General features: G+C 38.9%; 1 protein-coding gene across 1 annotated transcript in view; it reads left to right on the top strand.

Annotated features, from left to right (window-relative positions):
• LOC149285503 (microtubule-associated serine/threonine-protein kinase 3-like) overlaps positions 1-24,851 on the top strand; it is a 151,729-nt gene that overhangs the window by 105,403 nt on the left and 21,475 nt on the right. Inside the window, exons 5-16 of the mRNA XM_089495273.1 lie at positions 2,137-2,206; positions 4,095-4,103; positions 5,134-5,212; positions 12,154-12,308; positions 13,007-13,082; positions 13,654-13,863; positions 15,783-15,884; positions 16,879-17,011; positions 18,682-18,749; positions 19,222-19,307; positions 23,286-23,494; positions 23,883-24,021. Coding sequence (XP_089351399.1) covers positions 2,137-2,206; positions 4,095-4,103; positions 5,134-5,212; positions 12,154-12,308; positions 13,007-13,082; positions 13,654-13,863; positions 15,783-15,884; positions 16,879-17,011; positions 18,682-18,749; positions 19,222-19,307; positions 23,286-23,494; positions 23,883-24,021 — 1,336 coding nt within the window. The remainder of the gene's footprint in view (positions 1-2,136; positions 2,207-4,094; positions 4,104-5,133; positions 5,213-12,153; positions 12,309-13,006; positions 13,083-13,653; positions 13,864-15,782; positions 15,885-16,878; positions 17,012-18,681; positions 18,750-19,221; positions 19,308-23,285; positions 23,495-23,882; positions 24,022-24,851) is intronic.

The following is a 24,851-nucleotide window of genomic DNA, read 5'->3' as shown; positions in this document are numbered from 1 at the left end:
TGAGCTGCCACATGCTCACTTTTTCATTTAAAGATGATTTTTAGTATAAATTGAAGTGCAGTCGGCCAGTTCCGATTGTTTTGAGTTACCACCCTAGTCTCTGTCAGCAGTTAACAGTATCAATTACAATCAATCCTCTTATTCCCTGGGTGCTAAGGTAGACTCGACGCATCAAAAGCTCTTGTTTTTGCAAGCAGACGCCTATTAAAAGGACATTAATAATGAACAGAGTGAGTTCAACATATGTCTCTTTTCTGAAGATTTGCATTTGTTCCATCCGGGGTAAAGATGTACTACTCCTCATGGCTAATTACTGAACAATGAAACTGTTTAATTAATCTGGATATACATTCCTTGACAATAAGCGCTTCCCAAATGAGGCACCCTGTGTATTGCTGTTGTGAGAAGCACAGTTTTGAGATGCTGATTACCTATTCATTATGCCACCCCCCAACCCCCCCAAGGAAGGATGAGTTAATTATCTACCTAACGCCTGGACGGCGTTTAGTTTTACTCTAGCAGGTCAGAAGCACCAGCAATAATCTCTGCAATATATCAACATTAACGTTCTACTAAAAAAACATACACCATTCACAAAATCCCAGGGAGCAGCGGGATTTAAGTAATAAGTTCTCTCTGCACATATGGGGAGGGAATCGACTGGCATCAGATTTCATTTAAAAGTCTCGCAGGTATTGACTTGCAGATGGGTGGAAGAGATTTCTGAGAGCAGATTTACGGCAAGGTGAAGGTCACGGATCGGATTAGGATCGTTGTATGCTCTTTGTAAACGCTTTGGCCAAGAACTAAAAATCTTCAACAAAATACGGGGGAAAGTTGTAATATAGGCCCCCCCCCCCTAGACTTACCGGTGCAGACTCCCCGGGGTCTTGCAGGGCCGGCGGGGGACAGCTACGCAGTACGCGTATTAAACTTCCGGTGCTGGCACTTCCGCCATGGGAAGTGCCGGCAAGGAAGATTGTTAGCGTACATCGCTCAGACGTTCCCCGGCTGCGGCGATGCAAGCGTTAACAACCTCTGCTGCCGGCACGTCTGCACAATGTGCTTTAGCAATCTCCCTTGCCGGGACTCCCCCCGTGGGAATTCCCGGCAAGGGAGATTGTTAAAGCACATCGTGCAGATGTGCCGGCAGCGGGGGCTGTTTACCCGCATCGCCGCTGCCGGTGAATGTCTGCGCGATGCGCTTAGACAATCTCCCGTGCCGACACTCCCCCCATTGAAAGTGCTGGCAGGGGAGGCTGTCTGAGCGTATCAGAGAGTAGGATGCAGGTCCCCTGCACCGCTGCCTGCCCAGCTCCCGGGACTGCATGTCCCGGGCGTCGGGCGCTAGACCCCGAATATAGGCCGCACCCCCACTTTAAAGACTTAAAGTGGGGGGGGGGGAGTGCGGCCTATATTCGAGCCAATACGGTATATATATAGTTATTTCTCCAAGATGTTTGGAACCTGCTGATTTCCTTTAAAAAACTGCATGCAAATGTGCCTAGAAGAATTGATGCAGTTTTGAAGGCAAACTGGTCATCACACCAAATATTTATTAGATTTAGTTTTTTTATCTGTTCACTCACTTTGCAGTTTGTTAAATGATAAAAATAAACTATTAACATGTCTATTTTTAAAGCATTCTTTTGAATTCTATTGACTGCTGTTAATTTATCAGCTGAATAAACACACGCTTGCTGATTATATGAAATGTTACTAGTTATGTTGTCAGGACAAGTCCTAATGGCTTTACAGAAATGGATTTAGGGTCCGTTCTGCCTGCATGGTTATGTAGCCGTTTGCGCATGGTCTGCTTAGACTTTTGAGCCACCTCTCTAATATTAGCCTGCGAAGCTGCTTCTGACTCAGTAGAGGTTGGGTAGATTGTTGAGTAAATTAATAAATACTCTGCTAGGTTTGTAATCCTGCTTGTTCAAAAGCTAAATATTATGAAGTCCGACCATGAATGGTTGAAGCCACAAAGTACATTTTTATGTTGGAACTACTTTGTGAATAAAACTCCATCGTGATATAGTCATTCTAATCTGTAAAATGCTGCAAACGACTAAATGTTATGCTTGATTTAAAATAAATATAACCTTTTCTGTCCGTATTTCTGTATTTTTCCAATAGGTAGCAGCCCTCAAGACAGCCCGAGGAATTTCTCGCCCAGCGCATCTGCTCATTTTTCATTTGCACGAAGGTACTGTAGGAGTTTGGTCCCAACGTACACCAGGCAACAATTTTTCTTCCAATATCATCTAATTAGCATCCTAATTTAACGTAATTGCTTTCTAATGCATGCTAGCTATGACACATTGTTCACGTTTATTCATTTGCATGCACAGTTAGTCTTCCACATGCTAATGCTATGTTCTACTTCATAGGAGGCTTCTGAACATCACACTACTTCATGACAACTTTTGGTTTTTAAACACCATGTAATTTACATACCAAGTACTTGATCATTTAATGAGGGAGGTTATGTATTTTGTTAACTTTATTAAAATAAGTACCGTATTTGCTTGATTATAAGACGAGTTTTTTTCCAGAGCAAATGCCCTGAAAAATACCCCTCATCTTATAATCGGGGTCGTCTTATAATCAGACCTAAAATAGGTCTGACTATGAGACTAAGATCCAGATCCCCTGCAGCGATGCAGGGGACCTGGATCCTCCTGTGTTATGCCCCCCCCCCCCCAACTTACCGGTGCTTCTGAGTCCCCGGTGCTTAGTCCGGGCTGCGTGTAGAGTTCTATGCGATTCGCGTGGAGCTCTACATGCTGCCTGGACTATTAGTTTGGAGGAGCTGTGACAGGGCCAGGCTAGCTGGCTCATATGTCATATGAAGTTTAGCCGGGTCACGGAGCACTTTTGTGTCCGGTTCTGTATACTGTGACCCGGTAATATATTATATTGTGTTTATTGTGTAACCGGCCCAGAGACTGATGTGGATTCAGCCCCAGCCTTCAAAGAGACGATCCTGTAATCTGGCTGGGGCTCTTAATCAGCCAACACAGCCCTGTCTGCCCAGACGGCACCCGCACTACAGGGGGGATAACACAGGTGGGGGAACCCATTGTATTCTGTAATCCCCTCACCTGATACATCCCCTGTATACTGATGGGATTTGTGATGGGATGTGGCTGATGGGATTGGGGGTTGGGTTCGGTACACATTGCATTGAGATTGTATAAAGTTCTGTGTGTTTGTAATAAAGAGAGTTCTTCTTGGTTTACTGCGAATGGTGGTCTGGATGATCCGTGGATAGCTGAGTGCTATCCGTATGAGGGACTGACTGGTGATTCCTCAGCCCTCAAACAGGGGTACCCAGCCTTGGGTACGGTGACCCTGTAACACCCCCCCCCCCCCCAATTTACCGGTGCTTCTGAGTCCCCGGTGCTTAGTCCGGGCTGCGTGTAGAGTTCTATGCGATTCGCGTGGAGCTCTACATGCTGCCTGGACTATTAGTTTGGAGGAGGGAGTGTTAAATGGGGGGGTGTAAGGCATTTCTGGAGGCAGAGTGCTCTGTGAAATGCCTTTTAACTCCTTTAATGCCACTCTGCCTCAAGAAATGCCTTTTAACCCCTTTAATGCCACTCTGCCTCCAGAAATGCCTTTTAACCCCCTAAATGCCAGAGTGGCATATAGGGGTATAAGGCAATTCTGGAGGCAGAGTGGCACATAGGGGGTCAAAAGGCATATTATGGGGCACAGTGGCATATATGGGGTATAAGGCATTTCTGGGGCAGAGTGGCAAGCCTGGGGGCAGATGTGCAGGTTGGGAAAAAAAAAAAGAAATAAAAAGAAAATATTTTTCTCAATCATAGCTTTTATTAACAAACAATTGTTCACATAGTTTACATGAACTAACATTTACTGGTAAAACTTTTTTCCTATAGGGTCGTCTTATATTCAGGCTTTTTCTTTTTTTCCATAAGTTAATATTCAGATTTTGGGGGGTCGTCTTATAATCAGGGTTGTCTTATAATCAAGCAAATACGGTATATCAGAATAAGGTACACAAATCTTTCTAAGACCTATATAGGACACAATGTGGCATCCAGGGTGTTATCTAAAATCTTATGTAGGTCTTTTAGGTAGAATTAAGTTAAATTCCAATTTGGGTAGCACTTTTATGAGAATATTCATTAAACACCCAGAAAATCCCTTTACAATCTACAAAGTCTTTATGCAGTGGCATTATGGTAGGCAGAGCGTTCAAGATGGTAGGGACCTCTTGATTGAAGTCTACAGTTTTACTCTTCTACTTTTCAATTTTTGTTAATTTATCAGGTTATCAGGTTTTTGTTAATTTATCAGGTTACTTTAGTTTGCAATTAATTAATAAAGGCTATTTTTTACTTAAATATACTTCATGTTGGTGTATTGGATTGTAGGAGAGGAGTTTCAGTATATCTATAGCTCTATTCTCTTAAATAAGGACACTGTGTAATAGTTTTAATAAAGTATCTGAGACCTCCAATGCATTAGAATGCTGTTTCTGTGTTGTATCACCAATTTGGCTTGTAAATCAGGGCAGCATTTGTATCCCAGTCCCCCATAAGCCCAAATGCACTTGACTTTGTGAGCAAATAATAGGAAGGAAGATCAGGGATAAAACCAAGCAGAGGTTTCAAGAATAGGGGAAATCAGTTGCATGTGGACAGAATGATTGTTATGTCCAAAATTTTCCAGTTCAAGATTTCCATAGCAGTAAAGTTTCAGCTTTGGCATCGGCTCGAGTCGCATAACAATTTACCAAAACTAGTCGTGATCAGATGCACCGATTACCCGTACAATGGAAGCTGATAGATGAATACTTCTTGTAAAAGTTATTTAAATTACACTTTTTTCTTTTAGTCTCTAGATTACTGCTGTAATGTAAAATTCCAAAACACAGCCTTCTTACGGTTGTTGAGTAAATAATGTTCATTGATCTGTTTACTTTGATTTGTTTCATGCCCCCTGGCTTTATGGAAGAATAATCCCTGCATTTCGTATCTGCAACATGATTTATTCATAACTAATTTAATTTAGGTTACTCAGTCATTGGTTTTATTGTTTGTATTTTATGTAAATATCAATAATTTGTGGGCTATATTATTAAATCAGTTTTCTAATTAACAGGACTGATGGACGTCGCTGGTCCTTGGCATCCCTGCCTTCGTCTGGATATGGAACAAACACGCCAAGCTCTACTGTTTCTGTAAGTAACATGAAAATGCTTTAGATTATTTGTTCCTTTGTATCTTTCATACTTTATGCAGTTTTTATGACATAATACAACAGTTTCAGAATATAATCTGTACAGATTGAATTGCAGAGCAAGAGAAAGGCTGATTGCACTTCTCACCAGTGTGTGTTTTTCGGGAGCCAATAAAACAAATTAAGCTGCCAGTTTGGTTTCAAGAGCCTCTTAACAATATATATTTATATGAATCACAATAAAAGAGCATATAGTAGTATAATAAAATATATGAGCCTTGGCACATATTCTTGATTATACCAGAACTATAGGGTCATGGTTTGATTTATATAAATGCTCCTTTTGTGCCCAGCCGCTATTTGAATAGACCCCCGAGTAGACCTTCAGACAGACCCTTGACCCTAGTCGTGTTTTCCTCCATATATTATACCTACAATAGGACTGTTGCCCTGCTGCAAGCTATTATTCTGTTTACACTTGGACTGCCCCACCTTAGCATGTTTTATGCTGTTTTGTAGGACTGAATTCAGGCATGTTGCATATTCATTGCTTTGTATACGTGTCCTCTTTGGCTGAAGGGCCTGCTCATTCTGCAGATACCCGCAGGACACTTTTCGGGTAAACGTGCCTATGAGTAAATGCTGTGTCCAAACCCAGCCCTGTTTATAAGGGTTTCCTGGCGGGCAGTATAAAGTACACAGCCTTTCAGAGGTTGCGTTACTACCAGCCGTGGCTCCTGAAGGGAGAATAACGTTCCATCTACAATGAGCTGCTAGCAGCGCCTCTGCAGTGAGCGTTTTGTTCTCACGGTGGATTTTTGTGCTGTTGTCCCAGCCACTCCTTTCCTGTCTGTGCCTTGACTGATGGACTCCGGAGCTTGTAAGAGAACCGGAAAAGCAGCTATAATCTGCATCTTCTAATCACAGCACTAACCGAGCCAGTACAGAATGTACGTTACAGAGCACGTTCAATCAGAGGTTCTGATCTCCGTTACTATGTACCGGTTATTCCTTAAAAGCACGTCTTAGGCCTGAGAAATTTAACGGTGTTCAGGCAGTTGGGCTGCACGATTTATCTCTCTATCACAAGAACGTTTATTGGCGGAGGGGGAAACAACTGATCCCGGTTCAAAACAGTGCTTTGTGGTGTTTGCATAGCAACTTGTGTTTGCGGAGATCTTGTGTTTTTTGTTCTGTTTGGTGAACAAGGAACGGCCTGTGCTTTTTTTTTTATCTTGTGATATTGAATTTTTTTTATGTTTTATAATCACTCTCTTCATAAAAAATACAGTGTAAATCTTTATCCACTGGACTAAGCAGCAGCGAAGAAAAATCTGCTGCTTTTCTTTTCGTTAACAAGCTTTGCTTCCTGACTTCTGGATCTTTTGTGTAACGTTCTTCATCGATAGTTCGTCCTTCCATCTCCGTACGCTTTCTAGTAAATATTCATAGTTGGTGTATGTCTGAAATACTTATATTAATACTTTACATTTTTTATTTTGTTTTGTTTGAGCGGTGCTGCATTGAGATTATACAGGTCTAGATAATGGAACGCTTGCAAGACTATGATTGAGCACTTATGTGCGAAACGCGTTAAGCGTGTCTAGTTTGTTGTCCTGCTATTTATGAAAGTCTAATTTAAAAAAGGATATTATACTCGCCCGTTGCTGAGGATTCGGGGGAGGGTTTTTGGATGTGCAGTGTTTTGTGTATGTCTTCGGGGGGTCTGAATCCGACCTGGGGGGCATTTCCATGATTAAGTGGGAAGGAGCTGATGTACTTGGACCCTAGGTGTTTGGTGTCTGTAAACCGCATAAGATTTTAGGCCATATGTTTTCTGAATAAATTCTAAAACGTCCACTGTAACCTTTTTAAACGTTAAAAAAATAAAAAATAAAAATAGACATTTGAAATACAGACCTGGTGGGAAATCTCTAGTTGAGAGAACCGCTAGAGACATAATCTAGTGCCTCGTGGCTTAAGAACATATGTGACTCCTCAACATATTAAGAATGAGAGATTTGAGAAAGAATGTATGTAGTTAAGTCATAAACTATAAATTATGGCCATAGGTTGTAAGTCATTATTTTCCCGTTCTGTCCACAAATTAGACTTTTTGCTTCCCTCGGTAGCCGCTGACCCAGGAAGTCGCATGCATCAGATTGATACACGATATGCAATATGATGTATGAAAAGGTTGCTTTTGTGAATTTGTGTCGCTGTATTTCACATGGCATGGAGCTGTCATCTTCGCCAACACTATTTATCATTGCACAGAGGTGACTGCGTGTCATTCACATATATCTTTTGCTGTTTACCTATCCTGAGAATACATTTGTCTTTCAGTATCCTTCATGTGCAGAGCGCCGTGCGTGTGTCTGAGTGCATCTTGTGGTCCATTAGGTTAGTAATGCCGCTTGCCAGCCACATCTTTCACAATGATCATTACCGCTGTGGATTTCAGAAGAATGCCTTTTAAATAAACTGACTGGGCCATTTAAACTGTGTAAGGGTAATAGCTGGGCACGTTCTAAATGATGGGGCTTTTTAAAACGAGACTCCGAGATGCTCTGTACACCGATCCCAAAGCTGCCTGATGACTGTAGTGCCCTTAATATTCTTAACGCTATTCTTAATAGTTCCGTTAATATTCTTACAACCTCTATGTTTGGAAACCAGGCTATCAAAGTCAGTTTCTCGCACCATGCTAATGGAAAAGCTAAATGCCGGGGAATAACTATATCCCTGTGTTTGTCACTTTTGATCGAGCAGGGAATTTAACTATTGGATATTAGTAGTTAAAGCCAGTGCTTAACGCGCCTGTATCATCTATTAATGAAATAAATATATCAATAAAATATTGCGATGCTCGGTCTTCCCCGAGAGAGGCTGTCATGTGGGGGCATTAAGATTGCAGGAGCACATCGGCCTTAACCCCGTGTGGATTCCTCCATTCGCTGATTAAACTGTTATTATTCATCACGTTTGGAGTGGCCAAGAAATCGTGTTGAATAAACTGTATATTACAGGACTCTGTAGAGAGGCAAACCCATGCAGTATGTGGCAAGGGCCGTGCCCGTATGACATGTGAGCCGTGCCCATGTTCGTTCAGCCTGGCCCCGCAGAGAAGTCTGGGTGTGAATCATTTGCATTCAAATGCCGAAGCGAAAACTCCGAACGGTTAAAGCCAATTCATGTGAAAAACGTAAATTGTTCCACTTGACTTCAAATCTCTGTATCTAATGGATTCTCTTCAAGGACAAATGAACCAGCTCTGATTTTCATTTCAACTCTTTCAAAATCTGTTTTTCCATTAAACTTTCAAACTGCCCCCTTCGCTGGCAGCATCTTATTCCTCCCCCCTCCCTTACGATTTGATTGTTACGTTTTTTTCATTAGATTAATAATGGGCTTTTGGGGGTTTGGTTATATGGCCAGGTGTATGAACAGTTCAATGTGTATTAAATGTATCTGTAAACATTCCCTTATCCCCAAAAACGCGTTGAATGATGGTTTACGGGGGGAATCACTGATGTATAAAATATTATTATTTGACAGCATTTTCAACCCTTCGTTAGAACATTAGAAAACATGGCGGCAGATAAGAACCATTCGGCCCGTTTTCCTGATGTAAAGACCTTGATCAGTCTTTGTTCCTCTTGGATTCAGGATGCTATGCCATGCATGTTTATATTCCCTCTCTAGCCTTCTAGTCTGCCGCTTTTGGAGCAGTTTTACTTATTCTTTAGAGATACTTTAGGCACCATTCTTGAGTTTCTTTGCTATGTTTGCCTTTGTTGCTTCCACCGGAAATCTATTCCAAGTATCCACTTCATTTTAAGTGTGAGCCTTTTCGGTCCAGAGAAATGCTTTTTTTTTTTTTAACGCGGATTCATGTTAATTGGTCATTTATATGACCGAATCAGAGTATACTTACCATTTGAGTTAAGGTGCTCTGTTTATCTAGACCTCATATGCCTGTATTTCTGGATCTACTATATTTTCATTCCCTTCTGTATCAAGACACCTGTTGAGGGATTATTCTAACCAGCCTTGAATGAGCACACCCAGCGCTTCAATCCGTTTGGTTTACAGCCAAAACCTTGCACTCCAGTTGACTCCTGCTGTGTGTTTATCTTCCCACGCATCGAAATAAGACTGGAACCGCCACCCCGCGTCCTAATTCTTCCTGCACTTTAATTTGCTCTCAATATTGCAATTGAACACCTGTAATTAAGTAAAGTTATGTATACCTTACTGGCTGCATTACAGGAATCCTACACTGCTTTATCCGCGTCCCGTGAGATGCACACACATGTACACAATGGGAACATTTTCTTCCGTCCCAAAGGTACAATACGGTATTGCTCTCTAGCCACCGTTCCTGATTTAGAAAAGCCATTCATTTTCTTTCTTTTCAATAAAATGTTATCGTGATGTGTCAAAGCCGCGAGAGCTTAGTAGTTGTGCTTCAGAAGCATTCTTTCTACGGAGCGCAATTTGAAACAATGGAAATGAGTGTGCGGGTATTCCGCGGTGAGTGAGGAGCAGCATGCCGTAACCTGTCCCATCTACACATCTCTGTCCCTTCCTCATCCTGTACCATGTATTAACCATAATGTGTAGTCACGGGTTGCCTGTCAGGATTGTAGCTGGCTTTTAGTATGTTAGTAAATCCTTAAAGTAATAAGCAGCCCTCTTCTCAGTGAAACATTTAAGCATCCCCTGCATAAAAAATAACATATCTTATTTCATCTTCTCTTGCATGCGCCGTCAGTTATGAGTGGCCTTGTGGCTAGGATTACTTAAATAGATTAAGTCTAATGTAAATAATTGCTCTGGCATTTTACCCCTCGGTTTCCTTTCAGACATTAATATCTTTTCTGAAGCCTGTTACGTCAATCTTACATTATACTATACTTCATTACTTCTAGTGGTCAGGTTACCTCCCGCACCAGCGTTTTAACCCCACTGGTTAGGAATACCCGATACCAGTAAGCTGCTGGACCTCGTTATTGTAGAGCACCCAAGAACTCAGGGTTTGTTTCTATGTGGAATTGACGCAAATAGATACCCATGTACTGTTCTAAGAGAAAAAGGTCCAAAGACTTTTAGTGGACTGGTGTTACCATAATCACGTTTACAGTCACGTAAACTTTTTAGAGCCCCAGAGGTCCCTTCTTTACATTATCGTACTCTCCGTATCTTAAAATATAACGTTCTACTGAAAAGTGTGAGGCTAGTTTGATCTGTACAATTGATCATTAATGTTGTACCAGGTCTACCTGTTCAAACATTCCCTGCAATAAGTGAGGTAGGGTCATGCCTGCAGACTTCGATTTCTGCTTTTAAATCCTGTAGGCCGTATTATTTTCCATTGTTAAGTTGCTTTTGAGTGGAGTGTGTCCCTGCACATCGAACACACTAGAGTATGCCAGCCTGGGGTGTACTTCAGTGTTTTAATTCCAGAATTCATAGTAAGTTTATAGGTGCATCCATTCAGTGACAGTCAGTATATCACGTGCATGACTCTTCTTTAGGTGTAAACATCAAGGGTATATGATAACAAGGTTGTCTTACTCTCTATTTCTTACTCCTATAACATTCCTCTAAAAAGTGTTCCAGATGTCTTTGAGATTAATTACAATTGATAATGTTGTACTAGGTCTACCGGATCAAACCTTACGATTGGGATTCACCAACCGGGACTGAAATAGCAGCCATAAACTAAACAAAAAAATGCACCCCTGCTGCAGCAGTTGCCCTCTCCTCCGTGGTCCACCTGTGGGAGGACTGTCACTTGTCAGTCGGAGCGTTTGGAAATTTTGCATTTGCGAAAGGGACATTGTGGAAAGCTAAAGGGAACGCGCAACTTCAATATGTATCAAAGTGCAAATGATGGCTGAAGTGTCCTAAATAGAAAGACACTCCAAGGCAGCTCACATATTACAACTGCTTGCAGTTATTAAACGATGTACCCACCAATAAAGATGTAAAATATAAATGGATAGTTCACCATTATACATCCTACTGATAACATCAATATTTAAAATGCTCATGTTTTTCACCTTATCAAAATTATTTCCTAAAACATTGGAATGTATAGATTATTTGAAAGCCCACGTTGAGTCTTGCCTATTTTTGAAGGTTCTCTTGCCCGCTTAATTTTCAAGGGCTCCGGATCCTTGAGATGTCCTGCTACCAGGAAGAGAGATTTGTTTCTGACAATCAAATATTGTAGCTAATCAGAAACTGTCAACATAGCCTATCTGTAGAGTAATAAATTATTTGATGCAGAGGCAAAGGGTCCTGGTGTAATAAACAAGCAATCACAGGTAACACGCTTCCTTGCGTTGAACTTTGCCACTCTCTAGATATGTAGCACTATATCAGGAAAACTGATGATGATGTATTTTAAGTGCACTAAGCTGTGAATGCCATGTCTCTGGTTTTCTATCTAAATATCTGAAATTAAACGTAGGACCATGCAGGTTTTCAGGGTCTCCTCATGATGCCCATCTTACACTTTAATTAGTGTAATTAGTGTAAAACACTCGCACCCCATCAGTCCAGGTAATGAGTACAGTAATTACATTATAGTGACAAGATGCGCGGGTTGCCTATCATGATGGGGCTGTGAGTCTTTGAAGTTGTTTTGGGGGGGTTATCGTTCCTTAAGCTAGTTCTCCCTTTTTTGGGGTGCTGCGAGGTTTCAAGAGGTTATTTTTGGAGTGACTTTTCCTCTTTTACAATTAACATCTGATTGCAGCATTTAATAATCTCACCTTAATAATGTAATTTTACTGTGTTTGGTGTTTTTTACTACTTTATTGTCCATTCTGCGATGGCCTGAATGCCTGTGTGTCTATGCAGAAGGTTAAACTGATCTCCGCATCAGGCTGTAATGAGAAACGTAGTAACATTGTCTTGTTTGCTCCGCAGTCATCCTGCTCCTCCCAGGAGAAGTTACACCAATTACCGTATCAACCAACACCTGATGAACTCCATTTTTTGTCCAAACATTTCTGCACTGAAAGCATTGCTGGCGATGACAGATGCAGGACTGCTCAGCTGCGCCCGAGATCCAGAAGTCTCAGGTGTGTACCGTTTGCTCTAAGAATACAATGTTACTATGGAATGAAGATGAGTAGATTATACAATAAAATCCAATAATAAGCTTTGACCTTATTCCAACAGCCTTTTTTTTGCTATAGATCCATATGCTACAAACAAAAATAATGATCCCATCGAAGGTTTTGTCTGGCCACTATATATATATTTTGATAAATACATTTTTCTTAAAATATTTTGTTATATTTTTAACTTGCTTTTTCTTTGCCTTGATTTCTAAATTCTTCTGTCTACCTGTTATAATTATATATTAGTTTAAAATACTCCTGTCCCAAATGTGCTCTTTAAACCGTAGAAAAAGAGGTTTAAAAGAATCATGTTTGGTTGACTCTGACAGCAACATCTTGGAGCCTGGAGTATCTTTGTAAATTGCCAAATCATCGGTGGAACAAGTTGAAAATAATTTCACATTTATTCTTCAGTGAGTTCTCGCTTCGTTTGGTAATCGACTTTGCAAAACCATCCACCCGTGTTCTGGCAGTACCTACACTTGTGCTTAGCACCGGTTTTTGTTTTTAAACTATTTCTAACGGGCCTTTTTGAACTTAACAGCAGGTTACTGTAAAAAAATCTGTAGAAGTGATTTTTATTTGAAGTGATTTTGTTGATATATGAACCATATTTACTTCCAAGTAACTCAAGAGCCAATTTTCTGTGTTTTCAGCCCTGGACGTACGCCTGCATGCTGTGACCATGAAATAATTATGATGAACCATGTGTACAAAGAACGATTCCCAAAGGTAATTTTATGAAATGCGCGCTCTGAATTTCTATCTCAAATGATGTTTTAGGCTCTCATTGTTTTTCATTTGTTATTGTTCTTAGATTTTTCCAGTGACATTCTTAATTAATTCTAAATATTCAGTGATTTTATGACATGATGCGTCGGTTTAATTTGTTAATCGTTTGGTTTATATAATCAATATAGTTAAGGTTTATCTGTTTGTATATGTTCACTGCTGTCACCGAGTCTTTAAGGTGTAAATGTTTTAACTAAATTAAATATAAATTTCATACAATCCTATATCTTTACAAGTATTTTGTGATTTAATACTGGACTTTTAAGGCAATATCGTTAAGATTGTGCAGTGCATTCAGCTAATGAAAATCAATGAAATGCCTCTTAGTGTGATTTTGACTACTGAAGATCTCTTGGATGCAATATTTATTCTTGGCAATAAACTACATAGGTAATATACTTGTTGAGAATTATACACAATTTCAAGTGTAGTGTTACGATGTCTATTTACATGCTGCTGACATCTTGCAGTGCCGGGCAAATTGATTTTTTTCATTCTATCTTTTAATTAGGCAACTGCTCAGATGGAAGAGCGACTACAGGAGATCATCACCAACTATTCTCCTGACAGTGTGCTCCCTCTGGCAGATGGGGTGCTTAGCTTCACCCACCACCAGATTGTTGAGCTAGCTCGTGATTGTTTGGATAAATCCCACCAAGGCCTCATAACGTCACGATATTTTCTGGAGTTACAGCAAAAACTGGAAAAGTTGCTGCAGGAGGTAAGTGGCAGGCACAGGAGGTTCATATTGTAGACATGCAACCTATAGCACTCTGGCCTACTGTCAATATAAACATATAGATATAGTAATAGTTCCTTTGTTGGCTACATTCAAGAAATCTTTCAAGAATTGTTGCATCTTCCTCGTTCCTACTTGTAGTTAACAAGTACGGTACACAGTGTACTAAAAACCTTTGGTGCTTGAAAGGGTTAATAGGACTGTGCAAAGAACAAGCGTTCTTTACAGCAAGAGCAATAAAGATGTGTAATTCACTACCCATAGAGGTTGTGTTATCAAATCCAGATTTCCTTACATCTGGGCTGGAGGATTTTTTTTTAGCTAAGAACAGTATACAGGGATATCATTGGATATAAGGACAGGATTAGTTATAGCTTGTTGATCCAGTGGGAAATCAGGTTGCCTTTTTGAGACACAATTGGAAATCACTTCAATGTTAGCTTCTTGCCGCCTTCTGGGTTAACAGGAAGGTTGAGCTTGAAGCACTTGTCTTTTTTTCCATAACCTAAATTACCATCAGGGGGGTCTTCGGGTCTAACTGCATGGTAAACTTTTTGAAATAAATGGTAACTCTGTTACTCTCCTGCGTAGGGTGGGCACTTTGTCTTTGCATTTCGGTGCATTTCAGTTACCAAATTGCTGACATTGACTCGGCATTATGATTATGATTAACGTCTGCATTTGGCTATGGTTTTATGCAGGGCGCAGTGAAGTGTGCGCAGAGCAATGGGAATCAGACATTAGCATGACCATATCAAATGACAAACACTGGCATCAACTAAACATTTTAAATATAGTTTCAAAGGTTGAGTGACTCCTCGCTCAGAGTGCGTGTCGGTAAAAGAGTTTCATACAGTTTATATTCATCTAATATAATGTGCTCATTTAGCTCATCAGATTACTGCTTTGAATGGTGTAAGATTCTTTGCATTGACCTAAATCGCAGAAAGGTGTGTGCGTTCATGCATTTGTGTAAAAGTTAAGTACGTTGGTATCCATTCTTTGGGAGAAGCTGCAGCACGCCGCCCCCTGCGGGACACTTTTTGTGTTGCGGGGCATCTTGCCTGCATCTCTTTCAAGCCGTACACCTTGGAGGCTGGGTAAGAGGGCAAAGGCATGGGGTGAGGATTCTGCCGACTCCCTCCATATAATTGCAAGGGCAAAAATAAACCTTGATTTAATGAGGGGCACTCAGTTATGACACACATTAAATAAATGTAATATTAATGGATTGTTTCCCTTTAATGACTGTAGATATTATGGGGCTTTATTTACATAAGGATATAAAACTGATACGAGCCCTTCAAAAAGCAAATGGTCTTCTTTGAATTATTCATGTTTCCAAAATGGTTTGTCTCTGAGAACACGGTCTGGAGACTTAACAAGCAATTAGAAATACAGGAGCAAAATGCTATGTTTTGGTGAAAGACAAGTAAATTGCCCCTCTGTTTTCATTAGTCATTTCATTCAGCACACAGACAGTGGTATATTTAATTAACGCAAGCAGGCGGACTCTCTGGGGTTATATTTCTTCTCTCTCTCTCTCATCTTTTAATAAAAACTGAAATATTGGCGGACGCGAAGCGTTCCTATTCATGCTTCTGTGCGCCAAATAAAGAATTATTTCATACATTGCTCGTTACTCTCTAAGCACTTTCACAAGTTAAACAATAGAAAAATTAGTTTTAACTGCTGTACGTAGTGCTTTTATTTCCCATTAATTGTGAACGTCCTTCTGGTTTGTTTAAATGCAATCTATAGCCGTTCATGTAATCCGCCAAGTAACAAATCTTTATGCGTTTGCTAATAGAAGATCTGGTTTTATATTACATGGCTAATTAACTACAGAATTGTATATTTTTAGAGGTTTTATTGGATGTTTTTTCACGTATATATTTTAGGCCCACGAACGATCAGAGAGCGGAGACTTGGCGTTTATTAAACAACTAGCCCAAAAAATTCTTATTGTGATCTCACGGCCTGCTCGACTGCTGGAATGCCTGGTAAGGGATCCTATTTTTTGTAGAATCCATATTCAGGTAATAAGACATTTTAAGTGTCTGTGCTATTTCACCAGTGGTGTGAAATAAATAGCAGGGGCATATTTGAAGGCTTCAACTTGTATTCTATACTAGGTTTTAAAAGTCTTTCGCCATATGAAATGTTTGTCGATACTGAACACTGTGCTTACGAACACATATGTTCTACTACTACTACTATATTCTAATTGTATATGGAAACTATATTTTATAGTTGTTCAAATATGCATCTTAATGTACAGAAAATCTCATGTATTCCTATTTAGGATCTCATTTTATTTCTCCTGTTTTCTCCCTGCTGTTAAGGTCTTGCCGCTATATGCCAGTGAACCATTTTCAGAGTATAATCTATTCACTCCCGGGGTGCAACTTAGTTTTTAGGCCAATAAAATTAGCCTTCCCATCTCAAGTTCATTGTGAATGTCAAGGTCCCTATAGCTGGCCGGTTCACTGCATCATTCTGCCTACTGTTTCCTTTTGTCTTCCCGAATTAATATAATTACCCCCAATTACTCTGCTACCTATTCCTATTGTTACCTATTCACATGCATTCTAGACTGCACCTATTCTAATATGTCAACTCGCTTAGATGCGCCTTTACTGCTACGGTTTCTAAATTTACCAATGTACGGTAACTCATAAAGACAAAATGCATTTGCTTCAAATTATATCTCCGGTTTATGAATATTGCCCCCCAAAAATAAGATCTTCATAAAAAAATCTAGTCCAGAAATGTGTGGAAAAAGCTTAGCTGAGCATCATAGATCATTTGGTGTAGAAGGAAGTTCTCTGAATTTTCTCTTTACAGTCATTACATTTGGTATTTTATTAGAAGCATTATATGAAATGTGCAGCTTGAATATTGTATATACATATTACTGGTATCGGCTAATGATGTAGTGGAGACACGTTTGAATATAAACAGTCACTACACAATGTGGTTCATTTCTCATACCAGGAGTTTGATCCTGAAGAATTCTATTACTTGTTGGAAGCAGCGGAAGGCCATGCCAAAGAGGGGCAAGGTATTAAAACGGATATCCCCAGGTACATTATAAGTCAGCTGGGTCTTAACAAGGATCCTCTCGAAGGTACGTTAACCCCCTGTATTCTTGTGTTGTCTTGTGTGTTTTCAGGTTTTTTATGCAAATTGGGTCTTTGGTGCTGAGCAACCCACTAAGCAAATGACCCTGGAGACCAATAATCCAATACTTGCCATCCATCAGGTGGAATCCACCGTCACACCTTCATGCCAAGAGCAGAACATCTTTGGAGTCCACATTAAAACTTTATAAGAATTATAGAATTCAGCTTGTCTCTGAAATAAATGTAAAAAGTGCTTTGGTACATTTTACAATTTACAACCCATTGCATTTTTCATTTTCCTTGTTCACTGTATGGTTTATTGAGAGTCCTTCCGTGTTTCTGACGGTTTCTTATAGTTTTCCTTTTAATGATGGTCTTTGTATTTCTAGTACAGAAAGTCAGATCAGATTGATGGAGTATAAGTATGAAGTATAAGACAGTAAAGCTGTAGTTCTTCATTCCAAATAGCCAAGGAAAAGGAAATAAGAAGTAATAGTTTATAGAATTTGTATTGCGTTAGAAGTGACAGATTGAAAAAGCTGTAAATTATATCTGATGAAAAAATAAATCCTTCAACCTACCAGGATATTGTATATTGGTACCTAATTATGTTACTGGTTCGGTGCTACTTTAGGTATACTTGGCAATTTTCGTATTGTTTTCTGTTATAACAGCATTGAAAAATCCTTTCTTAATAAAGTGCCAAAAATCTTACCTTAAAAACAAATACACTGAAGCTTCCAGTAGCAGATGATCTTAAACAGCTGTAAAAACCCATTCATTTCTGCTTTTATGGTGACCTAATATCCCGATTAGAGAAGGGACGCTTGAATAACCGGATGGCGATAGCAGATGAATATACTGGGTTCTGAAAACGCTGCCACAACAGATTCCTCATTCAGTAGATACCAGAATATGCATTTACACAACGTTCCCTAGAGAGAATTTTCCCCCTGTTGTGTTTAAATTGCCATCTCTACCTTTTTTTGAACTGCCAGTCTCCAGAAGTGGATTCAATCAATGAAATAAAATAGACAGATGTTTAATGGTATTTAGATGAGTTTAAAAATCTCTCTCCAGGCATATGAGTTTCACGCTTTAAGTGCTGACTTTGGGATTCATTCCATTAATACCCACTGTTTGCAAATATTATGTGCTTCCCAGATAACCACTATTGGGCACGATCCTCTTTGAAATAGATTTATGATTTGACTTGTTTGCCATGGCTTTATTTCCCTTTCTGCCAAAGTGTCAACACATTTTAATAATTAAAATAAGCACTAGAGACTTGTCTATTTATTATTAATTTATTCTATTATTATTATTATTATTAATACATTTCTGACATGAAATTTTTTTTTTCCATAATAGTCACCATTCTATTGATCTTGTTTGCATCTGCAATATAGCTGTTAAAGTCAAACCTTTAAAAATGATGTCAGACTTGCATAAATAATTGTACCAGGGGGGTAGTTTGACAGATGAGTCTGAATTTAAAACAAAAGAAAAAAAAAATATATTATATATTTTATGTTCTTTTTGCAGTTCTCTGAATCACAATCATCGAACAGTCAGAGCTTAGTTAAGAGTTTGTTTAAAAGTTTGATTGTTGCCTTATATTTTTATGCAAATTGTAGCTAAGAACAGCTTTTTTTTTTTTATTTTTTTTTTTAAGAAATTGCTTTACTGGCAAATTATGACAGTGGGACCGCAGAAACGCCGGAAACGGATGAATCAGTCAGTGTAAGTCACAGAGGATGATGCTTCTTAAATATTTGTAACTTGGAATGCCTCTGCTCTTTGACAAGAAGTTAATGCTTTTTTCCTTTAAGAATATTATTTGTTTTGTTAAAAATTGAGTTTAAACTTAAATTTGTCTGTCAAATGGCCTATCTAATAAAGTAGCTTCATAGATCTTACTTGTACGGTTTGATCATACCCAGAGGTTAATGAAGACAGTAGTAATGGGCACATAGGAGGAGGAGACCTACTGAAGTCTTCAAGGGGTATGTGGTGGCCAAAAGGCTTACCAGCCCATAGGCAAACGTACAGCTGTATCGGCCACCAGCTCACTGGGCTTTAGCCTGATTGGCCAGTATGGGCCTGTGTGCACCCAGCATTATCTGGTATGTGGTGTTCTCCAACATATTGTATACGTTAGAGATGTTTTGTTAAAATAAAATGTATAACACTTTTCTCGATTCTTCTTTTAAAGAGCTCAAATACGTCCCTGAAAATTAGACGAAAACCTTGCGAAAGTGATTTTGAAGCGGTGAAACTCATTAGTAATGGAGCTTATGGGTAAGTTTACGGAAACTCTTTATAAAAGATTCAGCATGTTTTGACAGCGCAGAATGATTTGTTTTTAGCAAGCACCGGCACAGCACCAAGCGCTGTTTAAACAAATGTGCTAAAGCCTATGAGAACTCTGCAAACAAGAAACTGTCTTTGCTGCATTTCACAGAGGACCTCATTTTATTGATCTTTAGTGGTTCTAGCCAACAGTTTATAAGGGGGATAAGTCAGAAGAGCTTGCAGGTTTGAGTTGAATAAGTTCAGTGCATTTGGTTTTAGTTGAAGTCTCGTCTTTTTTTTTTGTATTGATTTGATCTGTTGTGGTCAGTTGCTGAGTATAATGGGAATTGTAGTCCATGTGAACTGGTGTTTGGGAAGTTGGGAAATGCTTCTTTAACTATATTTTAGCCTGTTTACTTTCTGTCCTATTATTCTATTTTTTTAAGGGTCCTAGGTGATTTCATGATTCAATATAAATAAATACAGATGAAGATGTATACATCACAGTAATGATTTTAAAAGTAGTCTCTTTTACTCTTGTCTCTACCATCTATCCTTTCACCACTTGGAGCCATGAGCAGCTGCTTAATCCATGAGCGCTCCTTGCCAACTTGTTTGATTTCGAAAAGAATGGATTCATTAAAGTGTTAACATAGTTTGCCTGTAAATTCATGATTAACAAATAGTTTCCTGACCCAAATTTCTGGTTTCATAAAGCTGTGATATCAGCTGTCCCTCTCCTGTGTTTTGTTCTTTCGTTGGCTGTGTTTGTATACTGAGGATCTAGAACCAGATCTTTAGGAATTTGTATTTCCTCATCTCTGCATGAGCTCTTTATCTGGTTCTTATAGCTTTTGTGTTTGCTGGAAAATGGTTTGTCGTCATGAAATCATTAATGAGCTTATTTCTTTTAACTCTCTAAGTTGGAAGTTCTGTTGGAGCTTAGAGACTGTCGTGAAAGTGATTTTCAGCAAACGCGGTTTACAGAGCAACGAGCCCCCGTGGAACTTACTCTAACCAGTAGTTTTGCGTTTGCCGGAAAACTAGAGTGTTAAACGTATCCAGTTTGAATTTGATACAGACGTGTAAATCCAGAATAACACAAGTGTGTGACATTGTGCTTGGTTTCTCAGCCCTGCATGAACGTGAATTAAAATGATTGGTTTGATGATGATGATGATCTGGTGTTTAAATATTGTGGTATACTTCTAATTTACATATTGCCTAAAATTAAACAATGCCAGGTAAGTAGCCATGGGCTACCATTTGATCTGTAACTGGTTTGTAGAATTCCCTTCAGGTAACTGATGAATTAGCCCCTAGAAGACCTTATTTAATCTTCATCTACACACCAGTGTTGAGGTCCAGTGTTGGTTTAAGGAAATCGTATCTTTGCAGTCATCAAATAGAACAAATTATTTTTCGCATTATTTTAATACTTGACCATGACTATTTTTTTTCTTCCCAGATAGCCAACAGAATAGTTTGCTAGGCTTTTCACATTTTGTAATCTATTCCACTCGTAATATATTTGTTTAATAGATTAGTCCTGCACGCTTTGTTCGGTGATTAGTTTTGAGTGATCATTGCCAGGCGTAAGCAGAAAATCATAGTTTAGCGTAATGCTAGGATAGTGCTTAATAAAAGTTAATAGCCAGTAATGTGGTTGAAGCAATATTCGTTAGTTTGATCACAAGGCAGGGTAATGGATGTCTGATTGCAAACCTTTCTACTTCTATACAAGCTCCTATTTTGTGTGTTGGGTTCTGCAGATAGCAGCTGCTGTTTGATCCGTTTCATCACAGACCCCTGCCTGTCTTGCTACTAATGCACTAAAAGTGGCACTGTGTCAGCGCACTGTGATTACAATTTATTCTTACGTTTGCTGGAACATCAAAACTAAAGCCAGGTTGAGTTAGAAAATGCCAAAAAACACTTTTCTTGCAGCATTTGATGGTGGGCACGGGTGAGGTCCATCGTACCGCGAGGCCATGGGAGTAATGAGTGTCACATATGGGCCCATGCGCGGGAAGACACCGGTGGTCCCCATAACATTTTGGTGCCCTTGTCAGATACAGATTTTGCTTCTGTGGGTCGCATAAGAATCTTAATTATAGGGATAAGACTTTCTGTGGGATTTACTCATTTCTCTAAGCCTTATTTTGGCGATTGAGTTATTGGCGAGTCAGCAAAGTAGTTAATGGGTAATTAATAAACCCTATTTTTTTGTGTGTGTGTATTTTTCTGTTTCTGCATATAGCCACAAGAGTTACATTATTTCAGTGCATCACTAGATAAAGCATATGGACATGTTATGGGCTGGCTTACTACTAATGGCACCAGCCCCCCTGCTGCCTTATGAAGCCATGGTGGATAGTGGATCCTAAACATAATTTCCTTTACTTTGTTTAGAAAGCCTCGGTTGTAGAAAACAAAGTGGACTTATATATACCAACCAACAGAATGGTTCCACCAACAGAAACTTTTTAAACTTTGCACCAGTTTCTGTTGTAGGAGCTATAAATGTAAACATAGTTTGATTTTATTTTTAAGTAGATAAATAACTATATGTATAGTATGTATAATATCATTTCCCTGGGAAGGATAGATTTGGGGTTGTTGTGAGTGCTGAGGACATTGAACTGATGGCACAAAATTTAAGAGAAAGTTTCCTTTTCCAAGGAGACAAAGGGCTGTACATGTAGATTTATACATTATTCATCTGTCTTGTGTTGAAAAAGATGTTGCATTGCACATTAAGCGAATGTGACACACGGTTGTATGTGAAGGATTATTGTGTATCAATAGAAGGTGTGACTTGCCAGTCGCATCTGCGGTAGTTTTACTCATTATGAGTAAGATAAATGTGTTCCAGCGTCAGGAAGCATACAAACTCATCAGAGTCAGACATGCATGAGTGTTCATTACTCCATACATGATGCTCACGACCCCCTCTGTGTGCAGGTATCTGTGGGGCAACGGCTTAACCATTTGTTAAGGTTCATTAACGTCGGGTGCATTTTGGAGCAGCAAACATCTTATTTAATATATAGGATGTATATTATTGTTATTTTTTTAGACCTTTAAATTATATCAGGCTAGACAAGAGGATACCATAGTAGAATAAAATATTGTTCCTGCAATGGAGAGCCCTTGTTGCCACTACCTGAACGTGACAAAGTATCTCAGTACATAGATAACTGTAATATGTGTACATATACTGCGTATATGTACAATATATATATGTATGTATGTGTGTATATATATATATCTATATATATAATCAATCTATGCCACTCATACACTGCTTTAGGAATTCAATTTTAAAAACTCGTTTGTCATTCTGGTGAAAATGTATGTTGGTTTCTTTGTGTTTAGTATACAAAGCCTTATCTCCTCTACTTGCCTGCGTTCCTTCATTGTGAACCCCTTTCGCACATGGGCTTAAACACGGCAAAGAACAGCAGTATAGTCTGCCGATGCGTGATGCTTTCTCTTTTTGTAGATTTTTTTCGACGTCCATCAAGACTTTTTTTTATGATTTGAAGTCTTTTTTTCTGTGGTTTTAGGGAACAGAAGCTATTCAATGAGCACTGCTGGAAATTTAAAGAATTTCTTGCTTTTTAAATTTTTTTTAAATTTGTCTCGAATTCATATGTATCCACCAGAAGTCTGTTCTTGTTTTGTAAATGAGCATGATAATAGTTTCTCATTGATACGCTAGCACTAATGGAACACTGGCTTGATTACCTTTTTGTGGATACAACCATAGATTTTGTCTTTTTTCAATATGAATGGCTAACAAGCTTTATCAGCAATCTAAATGTTATAAAAGGAAAAATATGAGGTTTCATTTGCAAAGATGGAAAATACAAAACCGCACACAGAGCTGAGAGTATATGTCCAGCTCTTGACGTGGGAAGCATTAAGTGCTTATAATGTATTAAGACAAATTTATTTAATTATATATATATTTTTTTCTAGTGCTGTTTACCTTGTGCGTCATAAAGAAACCCGTCAAAGATTTGCCATGAAAAAGATCAACAAGCAGAACTTAATCCTCCGAAATCAGATTCAACAGGCGTTTGTGGAAAGGGATATACTAACATTTGCAGAAAATCCATTTGTTGTCAGCATGTATTGTTCATTTGAGACAAGACGCCATTTATGCATGGTCATGGAGTATGTTGAAGGTAAGTTCATTCAAGCCTCTGCTTCTCTCAGTTGCTACCGCAAAAGTAATTTCAAAAGGAGCCCATAGATTATGCCGTGTTTGTTATAGACAAAAGAAAATCAGTCTAGTTCGCTTGTGCTTTAGAATTGAATCATTGTGTCTGTCTATATATTTACTGCGTGTAATAAAAGAATGGATGGACATAGGAATCTGGTGCGAAATGTGGGTATCAGTTTAATTTTATTACTAGCCAAGAATGAAAGCATCCACAGTGATCAGTATAGGAATTCAGAAAAGTTTCGGCTTTAAAAATAAAAACATTGTCCTTTGGATATCTGCCTTCGGTTTTTGAGGGTTTTCTGTTTGGTTATTAGTGAGGAGATTCATAAAATTCTTTCTTTGTTTAGGAGGAGACTGTGCGACCTTATTGAAGAATATAGGTCCATTGCCAGTGGACATGGCACAGATGTATTTTGCTGAAACGGTTCTGGCCTTGGAATATCTCCATAACTATGGAATAGTGCACCGAGATCTGAAACCTGACAAGTATGTAACACGCGCTTTGATCTTCTCGCCAAACACTACGTGGTAATATTCAGAGGTGATCACAAGGATAATGCATTTGTGTTCTTTCTCCAAAGCCTCCAAAGAGTAGATTCTTTGAACGATCTTCATGGTATTTCAGTGGGCGTTTTAATCAGTGAAACTATTCAAAGCTTCTCTATGCACCGCAAATTAAATATTATAAAATATATTCAAATATTGTATATATTTTTGATTTCCTAGGGTCTTTTTTAGCTTTCTGCATGGAAACAAAATACAATCCAGAGACCGTTTTCTGTGTCCGAAGTGTGTCTGCATCTTGCAGCACTACAATGTCCTATTCAGCGTGCTCCAAATATAATCGGTTACTTCAATTATCTCCATATGACCTGATGTGCGGCAGATACAGCATAGACGGTTCTGTCTGGACTGATTGAAATCATCTCCGCCAAAATAAATTCTCACTCTGTTAGTCATCATCATGCCCTTTATTCATCTGTAAACGAAACATTGTAACATCAAGTAATCCATCCCAAGAAGTTACCTGTGTATCCTTTTTCTTTTTCTGAAATCAATATACACACTTACACAGTGTCTTAGAGAAGGAATAGTTGACCATGTATCAGGAATTGTGCAATAGACCCGTGTCTATCCATGCAGTACTAATACACAGTATATACTGCATATAAGACCATCTTTTGCTTTTTTTTTTAATCCAACCAGAACTGTAAAAGAGTCTTTAGTGTAGTTAATGCCAAATAAAAATGCTGTTAGAAGCAGGACATCTAAACTCTACTTTTTACAAGTGGAAAGCTCTTCTGTAGCATAATTAT

This window comes from Sceloporus occidentalis, unplaced genomic scaffold (genome assembly GCF_023333645.1).
Source record: "Sceloporus occidentalis isolate IW3139 unplaced genomic scaffold, rSceOcc1.0.p SCAF_78, whole genome shotgun sequence".
Taxonomy (NCBI): Eukaryota; Metazoa; Chordata; class Lepidosauria; order Squamata; family Phrynosomatidae; genus Sceloporus; species Sceloporus occidentalis.
This window is presented reverse-complemented; position numbering and strand designations above follow the sequence as displayed.